Genomic DNA, 19,543 nt, shown 5'->3' on the forward strand with positions numbered 1-19,543 from the left:
CTCAATCTATTAACCCGGTGAACCTTATTTCTGGATGTGTGGAGGGGTTCATTAATGTTTCCTTTGAATCATTTAAATGAGAGCCTTATGAAAAATCTACCTACCTTCACTCTGTACTGTTCAGAATATGTTCGGCTTCAGTACAGTCTGGCTGTTGAATGGTTTAAATTCTACGTTTATATATGAATGATTTTCAACTGGACTGTTGTGTCCACCGCATCAGGTACCTTTGTTCCAATTATATAGTCATTACCTTAATGTATGTCTTATTGGGTAGACCGCTTATGGTACTGCTTAAGTGGAAAGATTAATACGCGTTCATGCATACTATCATTTCTCAGTCATTACCCTTGATGCCTTACTTCATTGATGCAATTAGGAGATCAGTACCTGTAACTGTCCTCCTTTCTCCTAAGGCTTTTCTGAACCGATGTATTGCTCTACATCCTTGTCCTCACTGCTATTAACAGCTTGAGTCCATCACTTGATGGCCATATTTGGCCATTCTAAGCATCTTCTGCATGTTTTACAAGATGGAGAGCAGGTAAAGCGGTACACGCACAGTCAGGTCTGAGGAACCTTGCAGTCAACTCCATCGTGTGCCACATGAACCAACAGCCATTTTTAGGACACTTGTGTGCTTTATGGATCACTAAAGCAAATAAGGGAAGGCACTTGTGAACACTGGTGGTGCTGCCTGAAATCTCTTCATCACTTCTGCTCTGTGTGAGAACACACACTAGTAAAAGAAGAAAAGCTGTATGCAGGAACAAACATTAATGAGCAAGGTTGTTGCGGTGGGAGACGGTCACAGGCAGCATTTCAGCAGCTAAAGACCTTGTTCAATAGGGCACATTAGCTGTTCCTCTGAAATGCAAGGTGAAATATACAGACTTTCTGGGGAAGTCTCTCAATTATTAGATCATAGATATTTTTTAAATTACAAACTTCCTTAATTTAAATAAAACAGCATCTATGGCCATTACTTCATCTATATATTTGCAAGGACAATATTAATCTTTTGACCGTTACACTTTATTTGGTTTGTGTCATTTGTGCTTATTAAATCAAATATGTCCACTCAGCACATATGCTAAATATGAGGACAGAGATGCATGCTGTTTTCTTGAAAGCATTTGTTATATACATAGCTATAAATTTTCTCAGGAGACTTGATCTGGCGAATGCTTATGAAAACTGCAAATATTGATATTAACTTAATTTTTACATCTATGAATATGGACAACTGTTAGTCACAAGCTGACGTGTGGCAAGTATGGGGAAGAAAAGATTATGCAGCAAATGTTATTGTACTAATGCCAGTTAATACACATTTAACACGCAACAACCACAACAACATCCAGATCTGTAATGTATGTAATATTCATTTCTGTCTTATCACATAGACAATTAAGACCATTTCCCAGCTTTAGAAAAAATCTCCCCAGAGCACTTCCCCATAGCAGAATAGTTGCTATTATGTGCAGGTAGCTGCCACTATAGGATTATGTATAACAGTGATTTCTTATATTGGTGGTACCTGGACTGTAGAAATGAGATTGTGAGTGTAGCACTGCCCCCTGCTGCCCAATTACCTGCACCTTCAGGTCTCATTGTGTTTCTAGGACTTTCTTACATTGACCAACTCAGTTGGGACTGGGTGGCTGTTTGTGCTTCATTTGTTCGTAACTCCAGAGTTATTACACCCCTATAAGTAACATCATTAATAGCCAACAATTAAGTCATCATCACCAAAGGCTTTAAAATGCAATGGTCCCTGGATTTTTTTTGGAAACAAGGTTCTGTAAAAGTCTTGAATATCAGAATCAGAACGAGCTGTATTGCCAGGTATGTTCGCACATACAAGGAATTTGTCTTGGTGACAGGAACTTCCACAGCACAGACAGAATGACAGTGACAAGACAGATGAGAAGATAGAGTATGTGAATAAGGGATGAAAAATATATAAAAATATACAGTACCCAATATTATATATAAAAATAGTCACTAGTTACAAATGCAAGGGAGTGTGAGTAAGAGATATGATGTGATAAAAAGTTATAAATATAAATAGCATTATGTATTGCACTGGTTTATTCTCTGGGGGGGGGTGGGTGGATTTAGCTGTTCATGAGGTAGATGGCCTGAGGAAAGAAACTTTTCTTGTGCCTGGCTGTCCTGGTGCTCAGTGCTCTGTAGCGCCAGCCAGATGGCAAAGGTTCGAAGAGGAAGTGGCCTGGATGTGAAGGGTCTAGAATGATTTTGCTAGCCCTTTTACTGACTCTGGACGAGTGCAGTTCTTGGAGAGCTGGGGGGGGATGTGCCGATGATTCTTCCAGCAGTCCGAACTATCCGCTGTAATCTTCTGATGTCTGATTTCGTAGCTGAGCCGAACCAGACAGTTATAGAGGTGCAGAGGACAGACTCGATGACTGCGGAGTAGAATTGCATCAGTAGCTCCTGTGGCAGGTTGAACTTCCTCAGCTGGCGAAGGAAGTACAACCTCTGCTGGGCCTTCTTCACAATGGAGTCTATGTGGGGCTCCCACTTCAGGTCCTGTGAGATGGTGGTGCCCAGGAACCTGAATGACTCCACTGTTGCCACAGTGCTGTTCATGATGGTGAGTGGGGATAATGCTGAGGTGTTTCTCCTAAAGTCCACAATCATCTCCACTGTTTTGAGCATGTTCAGCTCCAGGTTGTTATGGCTGCACCAGACAGCCAGCTCAATATAACTGTAGTAAAAAATTAAAACGTATTTAACTTTGTGCTATGTTAAAATTCAAACTCATTTAGAATTACTTCAAAATGAAAATAAAATGCCAACACTACAAACTCCTGTTTATTGCTGATTACAAACCAAGTGATCATGTGCAACATTCATCACTGAGTCACCAACTCTCAGGAACACTGGCAGTGAGCCCGAAACACTGAGAAAGCAAGTTGGCTTATTGTGGTCTCACTCATATACTGTCTGAGTCCATACTTCCTCCTTATGGCTTTACATTCAAACATGGGTTGTGGTTGTGATGTACCAAAAAAGAGAAATTCAAGAATATAAATTAGTGAAGAAAATGCTCTGCAATAGCCTTTAAATGTAGGACTCTTCCCCAGCCATTTTATTTTGTGTATATAGTACAACCCCATTTCCAAAAAAAGGAGGGACAGTATGGAAAAAGCTTATAAACACAAAAAGGAGTGATTTGAAAATTGACTTTGACATGTATTCAAACATGAACAGTATAAAAACAAGGTATTTCATGTTTTCAAAAAAACAATGCAGCTGATTAGGTAAGATATGTTTATTCTGAAATTGATGTCTACAACATATTGTGAAAAAGTTGGGACAATCGAGTGTTTACCACTGTGTAACATCACCATGTCTTTTAATAACACTTATTAAGCGCTTGGGCCCTGAAGACACCGGTTGGTTAAATTTAGCAAATTGAATTTTCCGCCATTCATCCGTTATACAGGTGTTCAACTGTACAATTGTACAGGGCCTTCGTTACGGTATTTTGCGCTTTATAATGGGCCACACATTCTCAATCGGAGACAGGTCAGGACTTCAAGCCGATGAATCTACTAACCGCACTCTCTGCTTACGCGGCCATGCACTTGTATTCTGGGCAGAATGTGATTTGGTGTCATCCTGCTGGAAAATGCAGGGATGTCCCTGGCAAAGACGGCATCTGGATGGCAGCATTTGTTCCTCTAAAATTTGTACTTATCTTTCTACGTTAATGGTGCCCTCACAGAAGTGCAAGTTACCCATGCCATGGGCACTGACACACCCCCATACCATAACAGATGCTGACTTTTGAACCTGACGATGATGATTACAGCTTAGATGGTCCTTTTCTTCTTTGGCCTGGAGAACACGACAGCTGTTCAGTGTACATTTTTTGGCATTAAACTAAATAAAACCCAGATGCAAGAACTCGAGAGATGCTGAACTCCAAATGATGCTAAGTCCAGGGAGTACACTTACATATACAGTTACACAGTAAAACACAGCACTCATGTACATTCATCAAAATAAATAAAGAAAAAACATGTACGAAAAGTTTATGAAAACTTCATGAAAGTTTATAAAAACGTATTCTTATGTGTACCTACCAATATCCAACTGTGCATGTAAAACTATTTACAAAAATTTACTGACTGTAAGTGTAATTGTAAAACATTGTAACTCTTAGAATCTAGTAATAAACACTCAACAAACGGCTTTTAAATCGATGATGATGTGGCTGGAAGATAATACCAGGAACATAAAATTAATATATTAACAGATCATTGCTGTTTTGGATAATCTGCCAGAATTATAATACGTAAACATATCATGGTGTGAAATACTTAATACACATGTGAAAAAAAAATTCAGCTGAAATAAGATAGCATGTCGCAATCGGTATATTTGAGAATAATTGAAAACAAGACATACTAAGTCGTTTGATAAACTGTAATTAGTACTATTCTTGCGAAAATGTAAGTCCTAGTTCCCGGAACAGGAAGCGCTGAACTACAAATCCCAGGAAGCCACCGCGTTGTTTGATACGTTTCACGTGTGACGCAGACGTCGCAGTGTAACGTCGCTCGGTTGGACTGAAGGTTCCAGTGAGCTGGCTAACACTGATGTGACCAAAACGGAGCGGAACCTTGAACTCGTCTAATTTCTTCAAAATGCGCTGGTTTGAGGGATCTATCCCTGCGGCCATCGTCTCAGCCAAACAGCAGAACTCCATATTTCTCGTCGTCATAACAGGTAGCTGTAGATCTCCGAGGTTGGCCGCTTTTTCGGACGGAAGCTGAGCGATGTCGTTGATTGGCCTGGCGGCCTAGCTGTGAGAAAAGGAGCAATGTCATCATTGTCGCTTGTGTTTGTCACTACATTCAGTGCTTTTTCATAAGCACACGAGCGCCGATATCTAACTGAACGTATTTACATCGAGTTTTTCTTGAAAGAAGCGCCGTGTCAGCTCTAACGTCGAGTGTCAATCATCAATGTGTATGCTGACGTTACTACTAGTGCTCGGAAACGAAAGTAGCCGTTTGAATTTCTGAATCATCATGTCATGTACAGAAGTGTGTCGCGGGATTTCGTAAGTGTCTCTTTAGGGACAAACTTCAGGGTTTGAGCACCGTGGCCGAACAAGTTCTTGTACGAATTACGAGGTGTACTCGAACTGACCGATTGGTGGGGACGAGTGTCAGCCAAGCTCTGCCCCTCTGGCCTTTTCTGTGTCGCGTCAGAAATGACGAGGAGATAAGTGACAGCCATGCTCCGCCTCCTTCCCTTTTCTTTTTTTCAGTATTGGCAAATAGATGAATGACAGCTGGAGTCCATCTTTCTGTTCTTGCTTCTGTTGAGGGACAGTACTGATGAAGAGATGAGGGACTGTCAGGCTTCATCCCTCTGCTCTTTTCATGTTAAGTGACAGTTAGATAAGTTAGGTTATTTAGTTACACATGAGTAACAGGCAAACTTTTTGCCGTCCTTTCCTCTATTGATTATCACTATTGACAGGTAGGTGGGTGACAGCTACTCGAGCTGCACCTTTCTATGCTTGTGTTGAAGGACAGTACTGATGAGTGACAGCCAGGCTTCTGCCCTTTTTTATGTTTAGTAACAGCAGTCATGTTTAGAGGACAGTAAAACTCCACCTGTCTGTTTTCGGTGCCACAGTACTGATTGCATGATGAGTGACAGCCAAGCTCCACCTTGGACCTCTGTTGACATAATACCAGTACTGTATTTAAAGTCATAATATGGACAAGGAAATGAAAGCCAAGTTTTATCAAGACTTTTTCTCCCACAGGAGATGATGAGCAGTCGTCCCACTTGATGTCCAGCTGGGAGGACCAGAGGGTGTCTGACGCTACCAGCAACTGCTTTGTTGCTATAAAAATAGATGCCAAGAGGTATCTTGAATTTGCTCATTGTCTCCTCTTATAATTAGCATTTTCTTCTTGGCTGCATATAGGTGTACTATCACAGACAGCAGCTTGGAATGAGAATGATTGATGCCGTTTTCAAGCGTTTTCTCTGTCCTTTAAATAAAGGCTTTGGGGTAGCTGATTCAACATGTTATATTTTGCTACTGTATATTTGAAATAATTCTTTTTTTTTTCTTGCAGTGAAACCTGTGTTCAGTTTTCCCAGATATGTATCCTTTTTATTGGTGTATTGTGCTGTGCGTTGACTGTAAGCCAATTGCACTGCAGTTATAGGACTCCTCCCTGACTAAAACCAGGTGAGGAGGAGCCAGAACAGCATGAATCTGATTACCTCCTCCCGTGTAAGCACCTTCAGAATCGTTCCATAAAAATACATTGTCCTTCCAAGCTAAAATTAACAGAAAAGTAATGTTAGTGCTCCTTAATCAGGATTATTGAAACTGACATCAACTTTTTTGCCCTTAATGGTCTTCGAAAAGATCCAGTCGTGTGTATCCCATCCAGTTTCTTCATTGGAGAGAATGGAATTCCACTGGAGGTGATCGCTGGCAGTGTCTCTGCTGAGGAGCTTGTGAAGCGGATTGCCAAAGTAAAACAGGTCCCTGCAGAGCCCATTCTTTTCCTGTCGCATTTGCTGGATCATTTGATGTATTTAGCACCTTTTTCATGTTACGCATGGATATGTGAAAGCACTGTAAGTTCTGCCATGTGGCTAGTGATAGCTGATGTTATTGACTGATAGTGGTAACTGATGAATTTGTGCTGGGTAGATGCATGCTCATCAGATGGGTGCACCAGAGGGTGCTCGGGGCGAGAACGGGTCAGCGTCAGGCATAGCCTCGCCTCAGCCTGCTCAAAAGGCCACACCCCCTCAGGAGGTCACACCCAGTCACGTGCCACTCAGTACTACAGCTGAGGAAAGCTCTGCCACTCCAGCTGTTTCAAAAGGTGAGTGAGATGGAAAGTGTTAGCTATGAGCTGCCAGATTGCTTTGGAACTGTGCTTTAGTTGTTTGCATTGACCAATATTCACAGTAACAACAGAGCAAAGTGTTTGCTTACGTAAGAGTGACATATCCAGTATCAGTGCATCCTGGCTTTTTCAGACTGGGGAGGGAAAGAGGGTCTAACATTGCAGTGTCTGTGTTTTTATTATTGTATGCTTTGTGTGTATTTTTGATCACTGTGTACAAACTATAATGTGGTGCCATAATACAGTACATATAGCAAGAACTTGAATATACAGTTTTTTTAGAGATTAAAAAATTGTACATTTGTAAATGTGAATTTTTAAATCAATGTATCTTATTTAGAGTATTTTCATAAAATAAAATTGTTATATTGTTATATAAAGGGCTAACTATTAAAGCAATAGACTAGACCCTTTATGTTTGTGGGGGTTCCATACATGCTTCATCCCCAGGAAAAAAATGAATGTCTCTGAATAGCTCACCATTACCTTGAAACCTTGAAAAAAGCTACTGTGAAGTAACAAATCCTTAATGTCTAACTTTATTTATAATTTAAAGGAAATTAAAAATAGACTGAAGTATAAGGAAAATTCAGTGTTCTTACCTCCATTCAAAGTGTAGACTTGAAAAAGCAGTCTTAGATGTTAGAATGGAGGCTTTTTCAAATGTTGTTTTTGGGGTTATTTTCAAAAGGGCAAGTGTGGTTCATTGTTATAAACTGTACCAACAATGGAAACCCTTGTGAATGCAATTAAATTTAAAAAGAAATTATTTAAAAAAATATTTTCTGGACACAAACAGCAAAAACTGCATTCATAAAACAGCAAAAATGAAGCATTGAATATAGACACTGGACACAAATTACAGGAAAAATAGTAGGGTTGTATATTGCTGAGGGAGTAAATAGAATGAGATTTATGTCTCACTAATAGAGGAACTGGAGAACAAATATGCCTAAAGTGGGGGGAAAAAACTATTAACACAAAGTTTTCAGAGATCATCTTTAGTTCTTCTCTGTTTTATCTCCGTTGAACTCAGCTTGGTCTCACTCACTTTCCTGTCATTGTGAGGAAGTTAAAGAGAGTGTGTTCGACTGATGTATGGATGAGTGACTCTTTGTAAGTAGTGTATCTAGCAGTATAAGTCACTTTGGTGAATAAGGTGTGTGGGCTGATAACACTACATAGAGTTTATTGGAAGTCGCTCTGGAGAAAAGCATCTGCTAAATAACTAAATGTAAATGAAATGGATGTTTGTTCTCTGATAAAACACATTGTTACCATGTGAGAGATTGCTCAAACAACAAACTGTATTATGTAATTACCCTCCATTTCCATAATATATTAAATATCGGTGGTTCTGAAATCTTATTTGGGCAGAGTGGTATATTTACCAATTTTCTAGCTTTCCAAAAATACCAAGGAGTACTGAAATGGTGAGAGTAAATTAGGCTATTTAGCCAAGTCCTTTCTTGTTGAGATTGAAGGAAACCCTGCAGACACACTGATGTGTGGCGATAAGATTTGTCACACTTTGTACTACTTTAAACAAAGAGGATCCAGTAAATGCCTTGGGCCCTGCTTTTGTACCAGAGTCACTGTCAAGGCCAGCAGAGGATGGAAGCCCCTCTGGCTATGTGACCCCGGCCGAGGACCAGAGCCTATCTTCAGATGACGTATCACTGAGCTCCCAGTCAGATGAGGGCCTGAATGCAAAGGTGGAGAGGTGAGCTGAATTGTGGTATAAATGCGAGGCTTGGACGTGTAGGTCAAATTGGGGCAGCCAGCCCTTGTTAACAGTTTGTTCTGCTTCTTCTTGAAACCTGCTGTAGGTTAACAAAGAAACTGGAGGAACGGCGGGAACAGAGAAGAAAAGGAGACGAGGAGGTAAATCAGTTTTGACATGAGAAAATACAGACAGTACAGTCATGCGCCATTTAATGATTGACTGCATATACGACAGTGGTCCCATAAGATTATAATAGAGCTGAAAAATTCTTATTGGCTGGTGATGTCATAGCCAGCATAACATCATAGCGCAACATGTTACTCACTTGTTTGTGGTTGTGCTGGTGTTAACAAACCTACTGCACTGCCAGTCGTACATAAGTATAGCACATACAATTATCTACAGCACATAATACTTGATAATGATGATAAACACCTATGTTATCAGTTTATATATTTACTGTACTTTTTATTATTTTACAGTACTCTTTCTACTTATAAAAAGTTGACAGTAAAACAGCATGCTGTGTTACTCCAGCAGCAGCGTTATAAATCTCACGTTTACCACGTCTTTTGACTGCATCGTGGCTATACCATCTAGATTAGTATAAGTACACTATGATGTTTGCACGACAACAAAATTGCCTAACAATGCATTTCTCAGAACGTATCCCCATCGTTAAGCGATGCTTATTTGTACTGTGGATGATATGAAATTGCCCCCTAGTGACATGTTAATGAGTCTTAATATGACATAGCTCCAAACTTTGAAAGCAAGAAAACCTGAACGCTGGAATACCATAGTTTAATAATTTATCAGCTATGATAATGAAATTTAAATCCCATGAATCGTAATGACTGAATGAGAGTAAGAGCCATTCACTACTATTCTTGAACTTGTGTATCATTTGTCAATGAGTTTGTTGATCTTTACTGGAGAGGTAATAAGACTGGTTGTAATATTTTTCCTTGCTGTGATAAAGGAACTTGTGACATGCTTCTTTTGTCTGGTTTCTATGCCTGTAATTAGACTGGAGTATCTGTGTCATGTTTTGATGACACAATTTGCGAATGTATCTGTGTACTTTGTCCAGAATGAGATAAAGAAGGAGGTGGAGCGGAGAAAGCTGGGCAAGGAGATGCTGGAATACAAGAGGAGGCAGGAGGGGGAAAGGACCAAGCGCATGCTGGAAGAGAGGAACCGAGAGAAGGCAGAGGAGCGTGCAGCCAGGGAACGCATCAAGCAACAAATAGCTCTGGTGAGGTCCGCTTGTCCAGGAAGTGGCAAAAGCGAGGTGTTGCCGCCTCTTCTAGTATACACACATGGCACTAAGGGGGACTGTCAGTGATCATGGTCCTCTCTAATAAGGACCTGTCCCAATTATACCTGTTCTTTAATAGGTGAATCTTCTTCTCCAGTGGCAGGTTGTTCTAGAGAATAAAACAAGGTGTGAAACCTGTGTAAGTAACCATGCTCTAGGGAGAAACGGATGCAGAGAGATGTACTAAGGTCTTGATCTCTCTTGTTCTTCAGGACCGGGCCGATCGGGCAGCTCGCTACGCCAAAAACATGGAGGAGGTGGAGGCAGCTAAGGTGGGAGTGCTGCAGGCCAGGAGGATGGAGCTTGAGGCAAAAAAGGAGGCATCACAGAGGGACAGGAGGTATGTGATAAAGAGTTAATGTGGGTAAAATTGAACCAATGAAGAAGAGCACAGGATAACTTGATAAACTGACTGATTTCCTCATCCAGTACTGCAGTATTTTGTCAACACTGTGTTTATGGTACAGAACTACCAGGGTACTGAACAGGCTTGTGGGTGTAAGTGGATTTCTTCTGTGTATCTCAGCGCCAGCACGCTTAGGCTTAAGAAAGCTCAAATACAGACTGTTTTGTTTCTGTCAGTTCTGCCAAGTGGAAATCATGATTGCTTAAGGTACATTGTTTAGATGTCTCAGAACCACACAGTGTGAAGGTCAGCATGCTAGAAAAATGTAGGACAAGAATAAAGTTCTCCTCCTCTGTTCCTACATGGGGCCTTTGCAGCACAGTGGCCAGGATACAGTTCCGCCTCCCAGATGGCTCCTTCTTCACCAACCAGTTCCCTTCTGAAACAAAGCTGTATGAGGCCAGACAGTTTGCAGCCCAGGTTTGTCTCCTCCTCCTCTCCAATCTCTGCCCCCAGAACAGTCTCACTAGCTTGTAACAGTAGTTTGAAATATGCTTGAATTTTGAATATGCCCTTGAAAATTCTTGTTTTTTTTAAAAACAGAATGTCAGATGTAATTAAAAATGTAACTGAAACTGCCAGCCAGTCCTTATGTTTCATTTTGTTTTGTTAAATTTCCGGAGACAGCGTTCTCTGTTGCGGCATCTGAAGGAAAAAAAGAAAAAAAAAATAAACGCTCGTCACGTGTGATTCGATTTATTGGTGCCTCTACTTGCCTGGCATGCATCCTTCTGTATTAACCTGTCTTGCAGTCATTTTAACGATAACTGGCTGGAAGATGATAAATACAAACTGTGGTTGCATCGAGGAACAACAGATAGAAAGGAATACTGTTCTGTATGCAAGAAAGATATAGACGTGTGCGCTATAGCAGAATCAGCCCTCACCAGCCATTTCAAAGGTTACGGAGAGATAAATATTCCATTAAAACTTTGTATGATTTTATTTAAAAGGATACAGTTCTTTAATATAGAATCAATATGTAATCATGTGAATGCTTTTAAGTGAAAATTTTGTCACACAATTCAAATGTGTGGAATAGTAAATTAGCTTTGGTTATTTTGCTATACTGTAGAGCTCTATTGTAGCTTCGTCACTCTAGTAGTATGTGTGATAGAGAACAACATTCAGATTCAGAGCATTAGTGCTTTCAAAGCTAAGATGTGCGTTTAATATTAATTAGGTTCACTGCTTGGAGCTTTTCTAGATGGCTCTCTTTACTGCCGTTTGGTGGTTAAGTGATGTAGACATGCAAAGTAGAGTGCAGTTGCAGTGTAAAGGGACCATACCATGTAATGAGGAAAAAAGTGTTTAATTAGTATGTACATGTTAAAGTATTAATTCATATGCCTAAATGAATTACTTTGGACTGATGGAGGATAGCAGAACTAAAAGCAAAGAAAAAGAGGATAACTGAGGATATTCAGGTTCTCTATACCTCTGCTGATCATAGTGCAGAGAAGGCAGCTTAATTTCAAAATCGAATGGACTTCGAAGAGCTGCTAAAGAAAAAGAGCAGGTTCTAGAAAGTGTGGAGTGTCAAATAGATACGGAGCTGAAAGTGCTTCCATGAACTGTAGTCTAGGGTTAGACCAACTTGCAGGACTGTTGTAGGTTTGAGCAGTCAAATGTGCATTCTTTTTTCTCTGTTCCTGTTTAACTGTTTTAAAAATGTTTGCAGTAACATTACAAAGTGGTGGTTTGTTGTCTTGTTTAATATAATAAGGTGAAATGTACACAATGTATTTAATTTCAGTGCAAATCAGTAAAGAGTCAGGTAAAATTTTTTGGGGTTATTTATTGGTATATTTTTAAATCATAGTATGGAAACTGGGTTGGAATTTTGTCCCAACCCCCCACAAAAAGCTTAAGTCTTCCAGCCCTGTAGATCAGCAGGTTTCTGTTATCTACAAAATAGTGACTGTGCATTTGAGGTCCAAATCACTGTTCATTGAAAGGCTGGTGTTTCTCTGCCAGGAAGTTGGAAATAGGTACGGCAATTTCTCCTTGGCCACCATGTTCCCCAGGAGGGAGTTCTCGGGGGAGGACCTGGGCAAGACCCTTCTGGAGCTTGAGTTGGCTCCTAGTGCTTCCATTGTGCTGCTTCCTGTGAGTGTTTTCTTCTTGGTTCAATTTAAAGCCCTGCCTCTACAATGTCATATGAAGTAATTGCATGACAGATTATCAGTGTCCCTTTTTAAACTTAAAGGTGTACATATCATAATGAAAATGCCAATATATTAATATCACGGAGCTAAAAAAAAAAAAAAAAAGAGTAGGGCCACCATTTACATTCAGAACCGCTCAGTTGCTCTTGCTATGCTGTCATACAAGTCCTGAACAGTGTGATGGGAACTTACACCATTCTTATTTAGCATGTGTTTGTACCATACGGTACATCTGGTCCTATAAAGTAGCGTTATATTTATTGACCGTTACATCATCATTCAGAGCAGTCATCTTGTCTAATGGCACCAACAAGATGGCTGCCCATACCATTACGGATCCTCCACCATGTTAAGGCATCCTTTGGCGTTCTCCAAATGTAAACATGTTCCGATGTAGGGAAGGCTGAATGATGACTCAGCAGACCATGTGACTTTTTTTTCCTGAGTTGCTCAGGGTCTAGTTTTGTGCTACTTACATTAGGTCATGTCTCGGCCTTGCATGGAGGAGATTTCTGAATTGGAGCCCTGACATAAATATCAGTTTTATGGAGCTCGTGACATATAGTTTCTGTTGAGACAGGGTCACAGAGGTGCTGTTTCATTTAAGTGGTCATTTTTGACAGTGTACTTTTGGGACAGCTATTCTCTGAAGTGTCTGTCTGGTTGACTTGTAACCACTAGCCCTCTGTGCCAATGCAGTTTGTCCATATTTAACATATTTTGTCTTTTTTTGAGACTTACCTTGATATTTTCAATAATTTAGCATCAGGCACCCACTATTTGGCCTTTTTGTAACTCTTTACATCATGTTGCTTTGAAAATCAAATCTCTTCAGCTAAGACAAAGGGGTTCAAAGCAAGTACTTATACCCCATTAATTGGTCTTAATTTGTTCCTGAACAGACTGAATATTGAAAAACTGGATACTTTTTTATACTATTCTATAAATAAATAAATGAAGAAATGAAAGACTTGTAATTTCATAGCTTCCTTTTTTAAATCAGGGTTTTCTGGGTAGGCATGTAAGGGCATGACCTTCTGTGGGTGGAATTCATGAATGCGTGGACACCAGGGAATACTGTCTATATAATAAGTTACTTTTTAAACGGTTACATAATGTAACGTTAACACGATAGCGTGCGTGGACTAGTTTGTGAAAGATGACTATAAAGTCACATTTACATGAATAAATTAGAAAATTGAAGTACAATGGCATTAAACAGAGGATGCAAACCCAGATACCTGAGTGTGCAAGGCAGACTAGCAGAATGCTATTGAGATCATGGGTCAATGGTTTCTACAATGCAGTGTGTGTCATGTGTCATAGCCACTTTCTGCAGGAAGTGTGGTCTCAGTTTGTCACGCAGGACCTAATATTGCAGGCCTGAACCTGATGTGGCCTGCTGGATAAACAAAAATCCAGATGGATTTTGAATAAGTGTTGTGCATAATACATAATTTTGGGCTGGATAAGTGAAAAACCAGGTATCATGAGACCGAATAACGGGTGAATCTGTATGTACTGCTCTCCCCAGACTGTTTAGTGTTTTTGGCCTCGTTCCAAAAGCATCTGTTCAGTGACTAATCAGGCTGAATATGGTCACACATGGACATTTGAGGTGTGTGTGATTTGCATTGCCCCTGCAGCAGACAGGCCGGCCCACCAACACAGTGGTACAGTCCTCGGGAGATGGATTCTGGGCAGTGTTGAGCACTATCTTCTACCCCCTCCTGGCTGTGTGGAGGTTCATCAGCAGCTTCCTGTTCTCCACCACACCACCACCTAGCACTGCCTCCAGGAGTGCAACCCCACGCCCTGCCTCTGCTTCTACTGGTGAATCAAAGAGGTAATATCACAGATGGTCGTGGAAAATTAGCCAGTACAAAGAAATGATTATGAATTCTTAAGTCCACCTCTAACAGCAGGATGAGTTTGTAGTGGTAAAATTCCTGTATAAAAGTTACATTGTGTTGTTGTAACTAATGTTAACTACTGCAGTAATTCTGTCCATTTTATGATATTTTAGCATAAATTGGTAGCTATTTATTTTGGGGCTTGAGAATGCATAAAAAAAAAATTTACCACTGAAAACAATGGTAATCACATCTTCAAGTTATGACAACTGACCTCACAAAGGGTTTTTCAGGAACAAATTACCATCATAAGGTAGGGGAAGACTCTAAGCCTTTAAGATGGAAGACAGTTTACCTTCATTATTGACTCTGATACTGTATGAGTGTCTGCCTATGCTCTTTCATCTCTTTTGTACCTATTATGTACCAAATCCTTAAGAAAGCATCAGTTTCCTTCTGGTGTTCCTGTTTCCTCCCACCTTCCAGCCTTCCAGTGACACGTTTCACGTGGACTGGTGATGCCGCATTGTCCATAGTGTGTGAACATGTTCAACACTTATTTCTAAAAATGTATTGTGTAATCACAATGTAAGTAATAAGTAATCTTGTATAAAAAGAAACTGAAGAAAACATGAGTATACACACAATAACTATAAATCCACCCCATGTTTCCCAGTTTAAATGTTGGGTTTCCGTCCATAATTCAGCAACATGTGTTTCACATTAATTGGTGACTCTAAATTGCCCTCTATGTGTGTGGATTTGTTTCTTTAACCTTGCTGTGACGTACAGATGAATGAATGAATGTTGGGAGTATAACATAGTGACCAGGTAGTGTATCTTGCAGTGTAAGTCAGTCAGGATAGAAATGAGTTAAGCGAGTTAAATTGTATATCATTTTACAGAAAAGCAAACCAGGCAGTTTTTCTGTTAGGTGGAACTAACCACGGTCTCATACACTATTTAGAGGTTCCATGTTCAGTGCACTGTGTTACTTCAGTACACCTGGTCAGTTTGATTTTGTGTCTTGTCTTTTCAGAGAATCAATTCGTAAACGAGTTCTGGAAAAACGAGCAGAGGATTTCAAAAAGGATGGTAACATCTACAGACTAAGGACTCAAGAAGACAGCGAGGATGACAACAACACTTGGAACGGAAATTCAACTCAGCAGATGTAGTCTGCTGCCTTCCACTGCTGTGCAATAACCTTTCTTCTCCTTTCTCTTTCGTCATCTTATTGGTGGATTCCACTGATTGGCGACTACAAGCCCGCCTCTGCTCGTTCCCTGCATGGGTAAACGTAATCAAATTTTGTCCCTCCGGCTTAAACAGCAAATCCATATTTCTCCATCGTTTGATGTTTGTCGGACTGAGTCCCTTCTGGCCGGCTTAAGTGTCACCACTGGGTATCTGGAAACTGGTGTTGGGTGTAACTGCCGATCAAAGTGCTCGACTGGCCACATGACCCCATTAACATGTTACAAGAACATGGTTTGTAGTTCAGCCTGAGAATGTTTTATTTAATAAAGTAACAGGAAAACTTAAAAGATTGGAAAGGCTCACAGTTTGTTTTATATTGAGGTTTTGTTCCCCTGATATGTACAGTCTGCCTTGGCAGCATAATGTATTTCTTCTAGTTGACAATAAGAATACTTTGCAGCACTCATTTAATAACAAGAATAAAATGTTTTTCAACAAGTGACTATGAGCTGACATCCTCTCTTTCTTTAACATCCGAGGACTGAAAAGTTGAGACTACCTGTCATTGCGCATCTGAAGATCCCTTGGGATTGGGCACCTTCTCCTCAAAGTACCTTCCTTCACACTCTACACTTTTTGTAGTTCTCCTAAAACTTCTCAAAGACATGCAGTTGCAAATTTTTTTTACATTGTTCTCAAGGCGGTGGCTGTAGCTTTTTTAACCTGATGAAAACGTTCTTTTGCTGTTCCACATGATTGGTGCAAAATTTCAAAAGTTCCACTTTGAGTTCACTCAACATTCAAATGCATGCCTTTGTCACAGTTAAAAAAAAAAAAAAAAAAAAAAAAAAAAAATCACCTACCATTGCTAAATAGGGCTTTTGACAACAGAAAGTGGTCCTACTGTACTTGCTGTGTGCAATACAGTCAGGCCCAGAACTGTTCAGTCAACCCTCTTACATGTGTCAGAATTCACAGATGTATCTTCACTTATTGCATGTCTCTGTCAAATCTTTATTGGGAAAACATTGTGACCTGGGACCTCTAAGACTGAAATCTTTTTTGCCTACTGGTCCTTCTGCTCTGTGAAGGTCTCTCCATCTTAGTGGACAACTTCTCATCTTGCTCTCATCTTCACACCCTCAACATTTATGAGATGTGCCTATAGTGCATACCCACTTTCTGGTCCAGGCTATGTTTATGTTAACATCCTGCTTGGATTAATGCAGTGCCCCACTGTCTGGTCATCTGACCTCAACTGGTGTTCAACTTGCCAAAGAGTTCCTATGTATCTCCCAGTTTACTCTGCTGGCTTCCCTCCTCTGTCCATATCCAGATTAACACTGGTTACTCCTTAAAGACAAAGGATCTGCATTCCAACAACTACAAGACTTGGTCATTCTCTGTGCCCGAAGAAGAGCTCCTTGACTTTGAACATGGCCCAGTATCTAAACACTTGTCAATTTTCAATCTTGGCCCAGAAATGGTAGAATGATCTCACTCTGTCCCTCGGAATTTCCGAATCCTTTCCAACATCAAAAAAAGAAGTTTACTTTCTGTCCTAATCTGTCCTGCTGTTTTTATCTATTTTCTTATTCATATGTTGCTTCTATAGGTAGCTATTGGAATATGTGCACCGTGACAGCAGCTGTATTACTGTGATAATTCAATAATCTAAGCTTTCTGTCTGTTGTTGATGCGCTTTTGTTTACTCCGAGCTGTACATCACTTTCAGGAAAAGTAACACGTAACAAATGGATGTAAAGGTAAATGTGTGTGTTTTACTGCCAACTATTGACTGGGTGCAGAAACACAGGTGACCAATTTTCCAAAGTAGTGACAAAATTCATTTAAACATGAATACCCTGGGAAATGCATAGTTGAATATTTTTACTCAAACATTTTGTACAGTGTAGTAAGACAACTTAAGGTCGGTTCTGTTTTCCTCACTCTTGTAGACAAGAAAATGTTTGGCCATGGTCATAAATGGTTTCAGAAAGTGCATTAAAATGTGAATAGCTACAGGTAAACATGCTGTATCTCCTAACCACAAAGGTTGTTGGTTCCAGTCCTAAAGCAGGCCCTGCTGTTGAATGAAAAAACAGTTTAATTTCTAATCCTGAAGCAAGAAACTGCTCTAGGACTGCAGACTCTAGGACTTTTTTAAGGATACAGAGCATCACTGTAGTGTGTGCGTGGGTGTGCATGTGTACTTCTCAAAAAGAAACACACTCCCTTTCACAGTTGTTACTCTCACAGTACACAAAACACATTTTTTACCAGAAAAGTATTTCGGTTTACATTGAGATTTGATTTGTAGTCATTTGATTAAGAAAAATGATTCCTGTAATTCCTATAATTACTCTATAGTACATTTGGTAGAGCATTTGATGAGGAGGTGGTGAATTAACAGCGTTTTCAACTGTGTCACTGAAGGCTGTGTCACTAAATCCAGAGATGCTGGACCATACGGGTCCATTATACACAGAAAGTCAACGGCCATTTCATGGCTTACAGCGACACGCAACGCTTTGTGAAGGGGTGTCCATGCCATCACAGACTATAAGACAGCACCATGGACGTGCGAGAGTGATGCCTCCCGCCCAGACACACTCAACAACTTCTACTCATGTTTTGAAAGAGCAAGCAACCTGCAGGCGTGCAAGTCCCACCCACCCCTGGATGACCATGTTCTGCATGTGACAGGAGCCGGTGTGAGGAAAACCCTATCCAGAGTCAACAGCTGAAAAGCTGTGAGTTCTAACATGATACCAGGATGGGCAATTAGAGACTGTGCTGAGCAACTGGCAGATGTCCTCTCAGACATCTTTAACATCTTACTGACACAAGCGCTTGTCCCGACATGCTTCAAGACCACCACCATCATCCTGGTGCCGAAGCAGTCTCGCATGTCCTGCCTGAATAACTACAGACCTGACTGCACTAATGCCCCTCATCATGATGTGAAAGGTTAGTCTTGCAGCATATCAAGTCAAACCTCCCCATTACACTCAGGCCTCTTCAGTTTGAGTACGGCTCAAATCAGTCCATCGTGGACGCAATAGCATCAGCCCTCCACCCAGCCCTGTCACACCTGGAGAAAAAAGACACCCATGTGAGAATATTATTCATTGATTTCAGCTCCGCATTTAACAAAATCATCCCAAAGCACCTAATAACAAAGCTGAGCCAGCTGAGCCTCAACACCTCCCTGCGCAACTGGGAGGCCATAGTCAGTCAAGATCGACAGACATACCTCCAGCACCGCCATGCTGAACAGGGCTGTGTGCTCGGCCCACTTTTGTTCACTGTTTTAATCTATGACTGCACTGCAACACATGCCTCTAACTGCATCATCAGGTTTGCCAAAGACATGACACTGGTGGGGTCTCATCAGCAACAATGATGAAAGAGAATACAGAGAGGAAGTGAATCAACTGGCAAACTTGAGCAAAATCAATAACCTTTTCTAAACACAGGCGAAACAAAGAAGATTCTCTTCCTCATTCTGCCGTCCGGCAGAAGATGAAGGATCCGTACCACCTCCTCCTGACTGTGCAATAGCTTCTTTCCTCAGGTTATGAGAATTCTCAACGGCACAAACCCCAAGACCATCTGCACACCCATCTCCTGACACAGCCGGCAGTTTTTTCTTTCATATACTGAAGAAAAGTCTGCACTAATCACTTGAACAAAGCCCATGCCACTTTGTGCAAGGCACATATCTCTTTAAGCAAATAACAAATTCACTCAAACAGTTATTAAAATTATTAGTGGTCCTATAGCTAGTGTCTAGTCTAGTCTCTAAGGTCCATGTATAGCCTTTTTGTATTTATATTATACGTAATTTTTTTTTTAGCATTTTGTACTGTGTATTGTCTTTGTATATTATTTATTGTGTATATTGTTGCCAGACTCTACCAGTGTATTGCACTGTTTT

The 19,543-nt window shown here is 40.5% G+C and overlaps 1 protein-coding gene across 2 annotated transcripts; it reads left to right on the top strand.

Moving 5' to 3' along the window:
* Nucleotides 1-4,553: 4,553 nt before the first annotated feature.
* On the top strand, nucleotides 4,554-16,205 carry ubxn4 (UBX domain protein 4). Of its 2 annotated transcripts, none has more exons than XR_001966673.1 (13): nucleotides 4,554-4,764; nucleotides 5,819-5,921; nucleotides 6,138-6,166; nucleotides 6,437-6,555; nucleotides 6,728-6,905; nucleotides 8,520-8,652; nucleotides 8,759-8,813; nucleotides 9,749-9,913; nucleotides 10,189-10,316; nucleotides 10,700-10,802; nucleotides 12,364-12,491; nucleotides 14,197-14,396; nucleotides 15,443-15,719. XR_001966673.1 is itself a non-coding variant. In XM_018764947.1 (13 exons), the coding sequence occupies exons 1-13, from the start codon at nucleotides 4,683-4,685 to the stop codon at nucleotides 15,579-15,581; spliced, it is 1,566 nt and encodes a 521-aa protein (XP_018620463.1). In that variant the 5' UTR covers nucleotides 4,555-4,682; the 3' UTR covers nucleotides 15,582-16,205. The 2 variants fall into 2 exon arrangements, 1 of the variants encoding a protein (XP_018620463.1); XM_018764947.1 differs by having other exon boundaries at nucleotides 4,555-4,764; nucleotides 12,360-12,491; nucleotides 15,443-16,205.
* The last annotated feature ends 3,338 nt before the right edge of the window (nucleotides 16,206-19,543 follow it).

This window comes from Scleropages formosus, chromosome 21, assembly GCF_900964775.1.
Source record: "Scleropages formosus chromosome 21, fSclFor1.1, whole genome shotgun sequence".
Taxonomy (NCBI): domain Eukaryota; kingdom Metazoa; phylum Chordata; class Actinopteri; order Osteoglossiformes; family Osteoglossidae; genus Scleropages; species Scleropages formosus.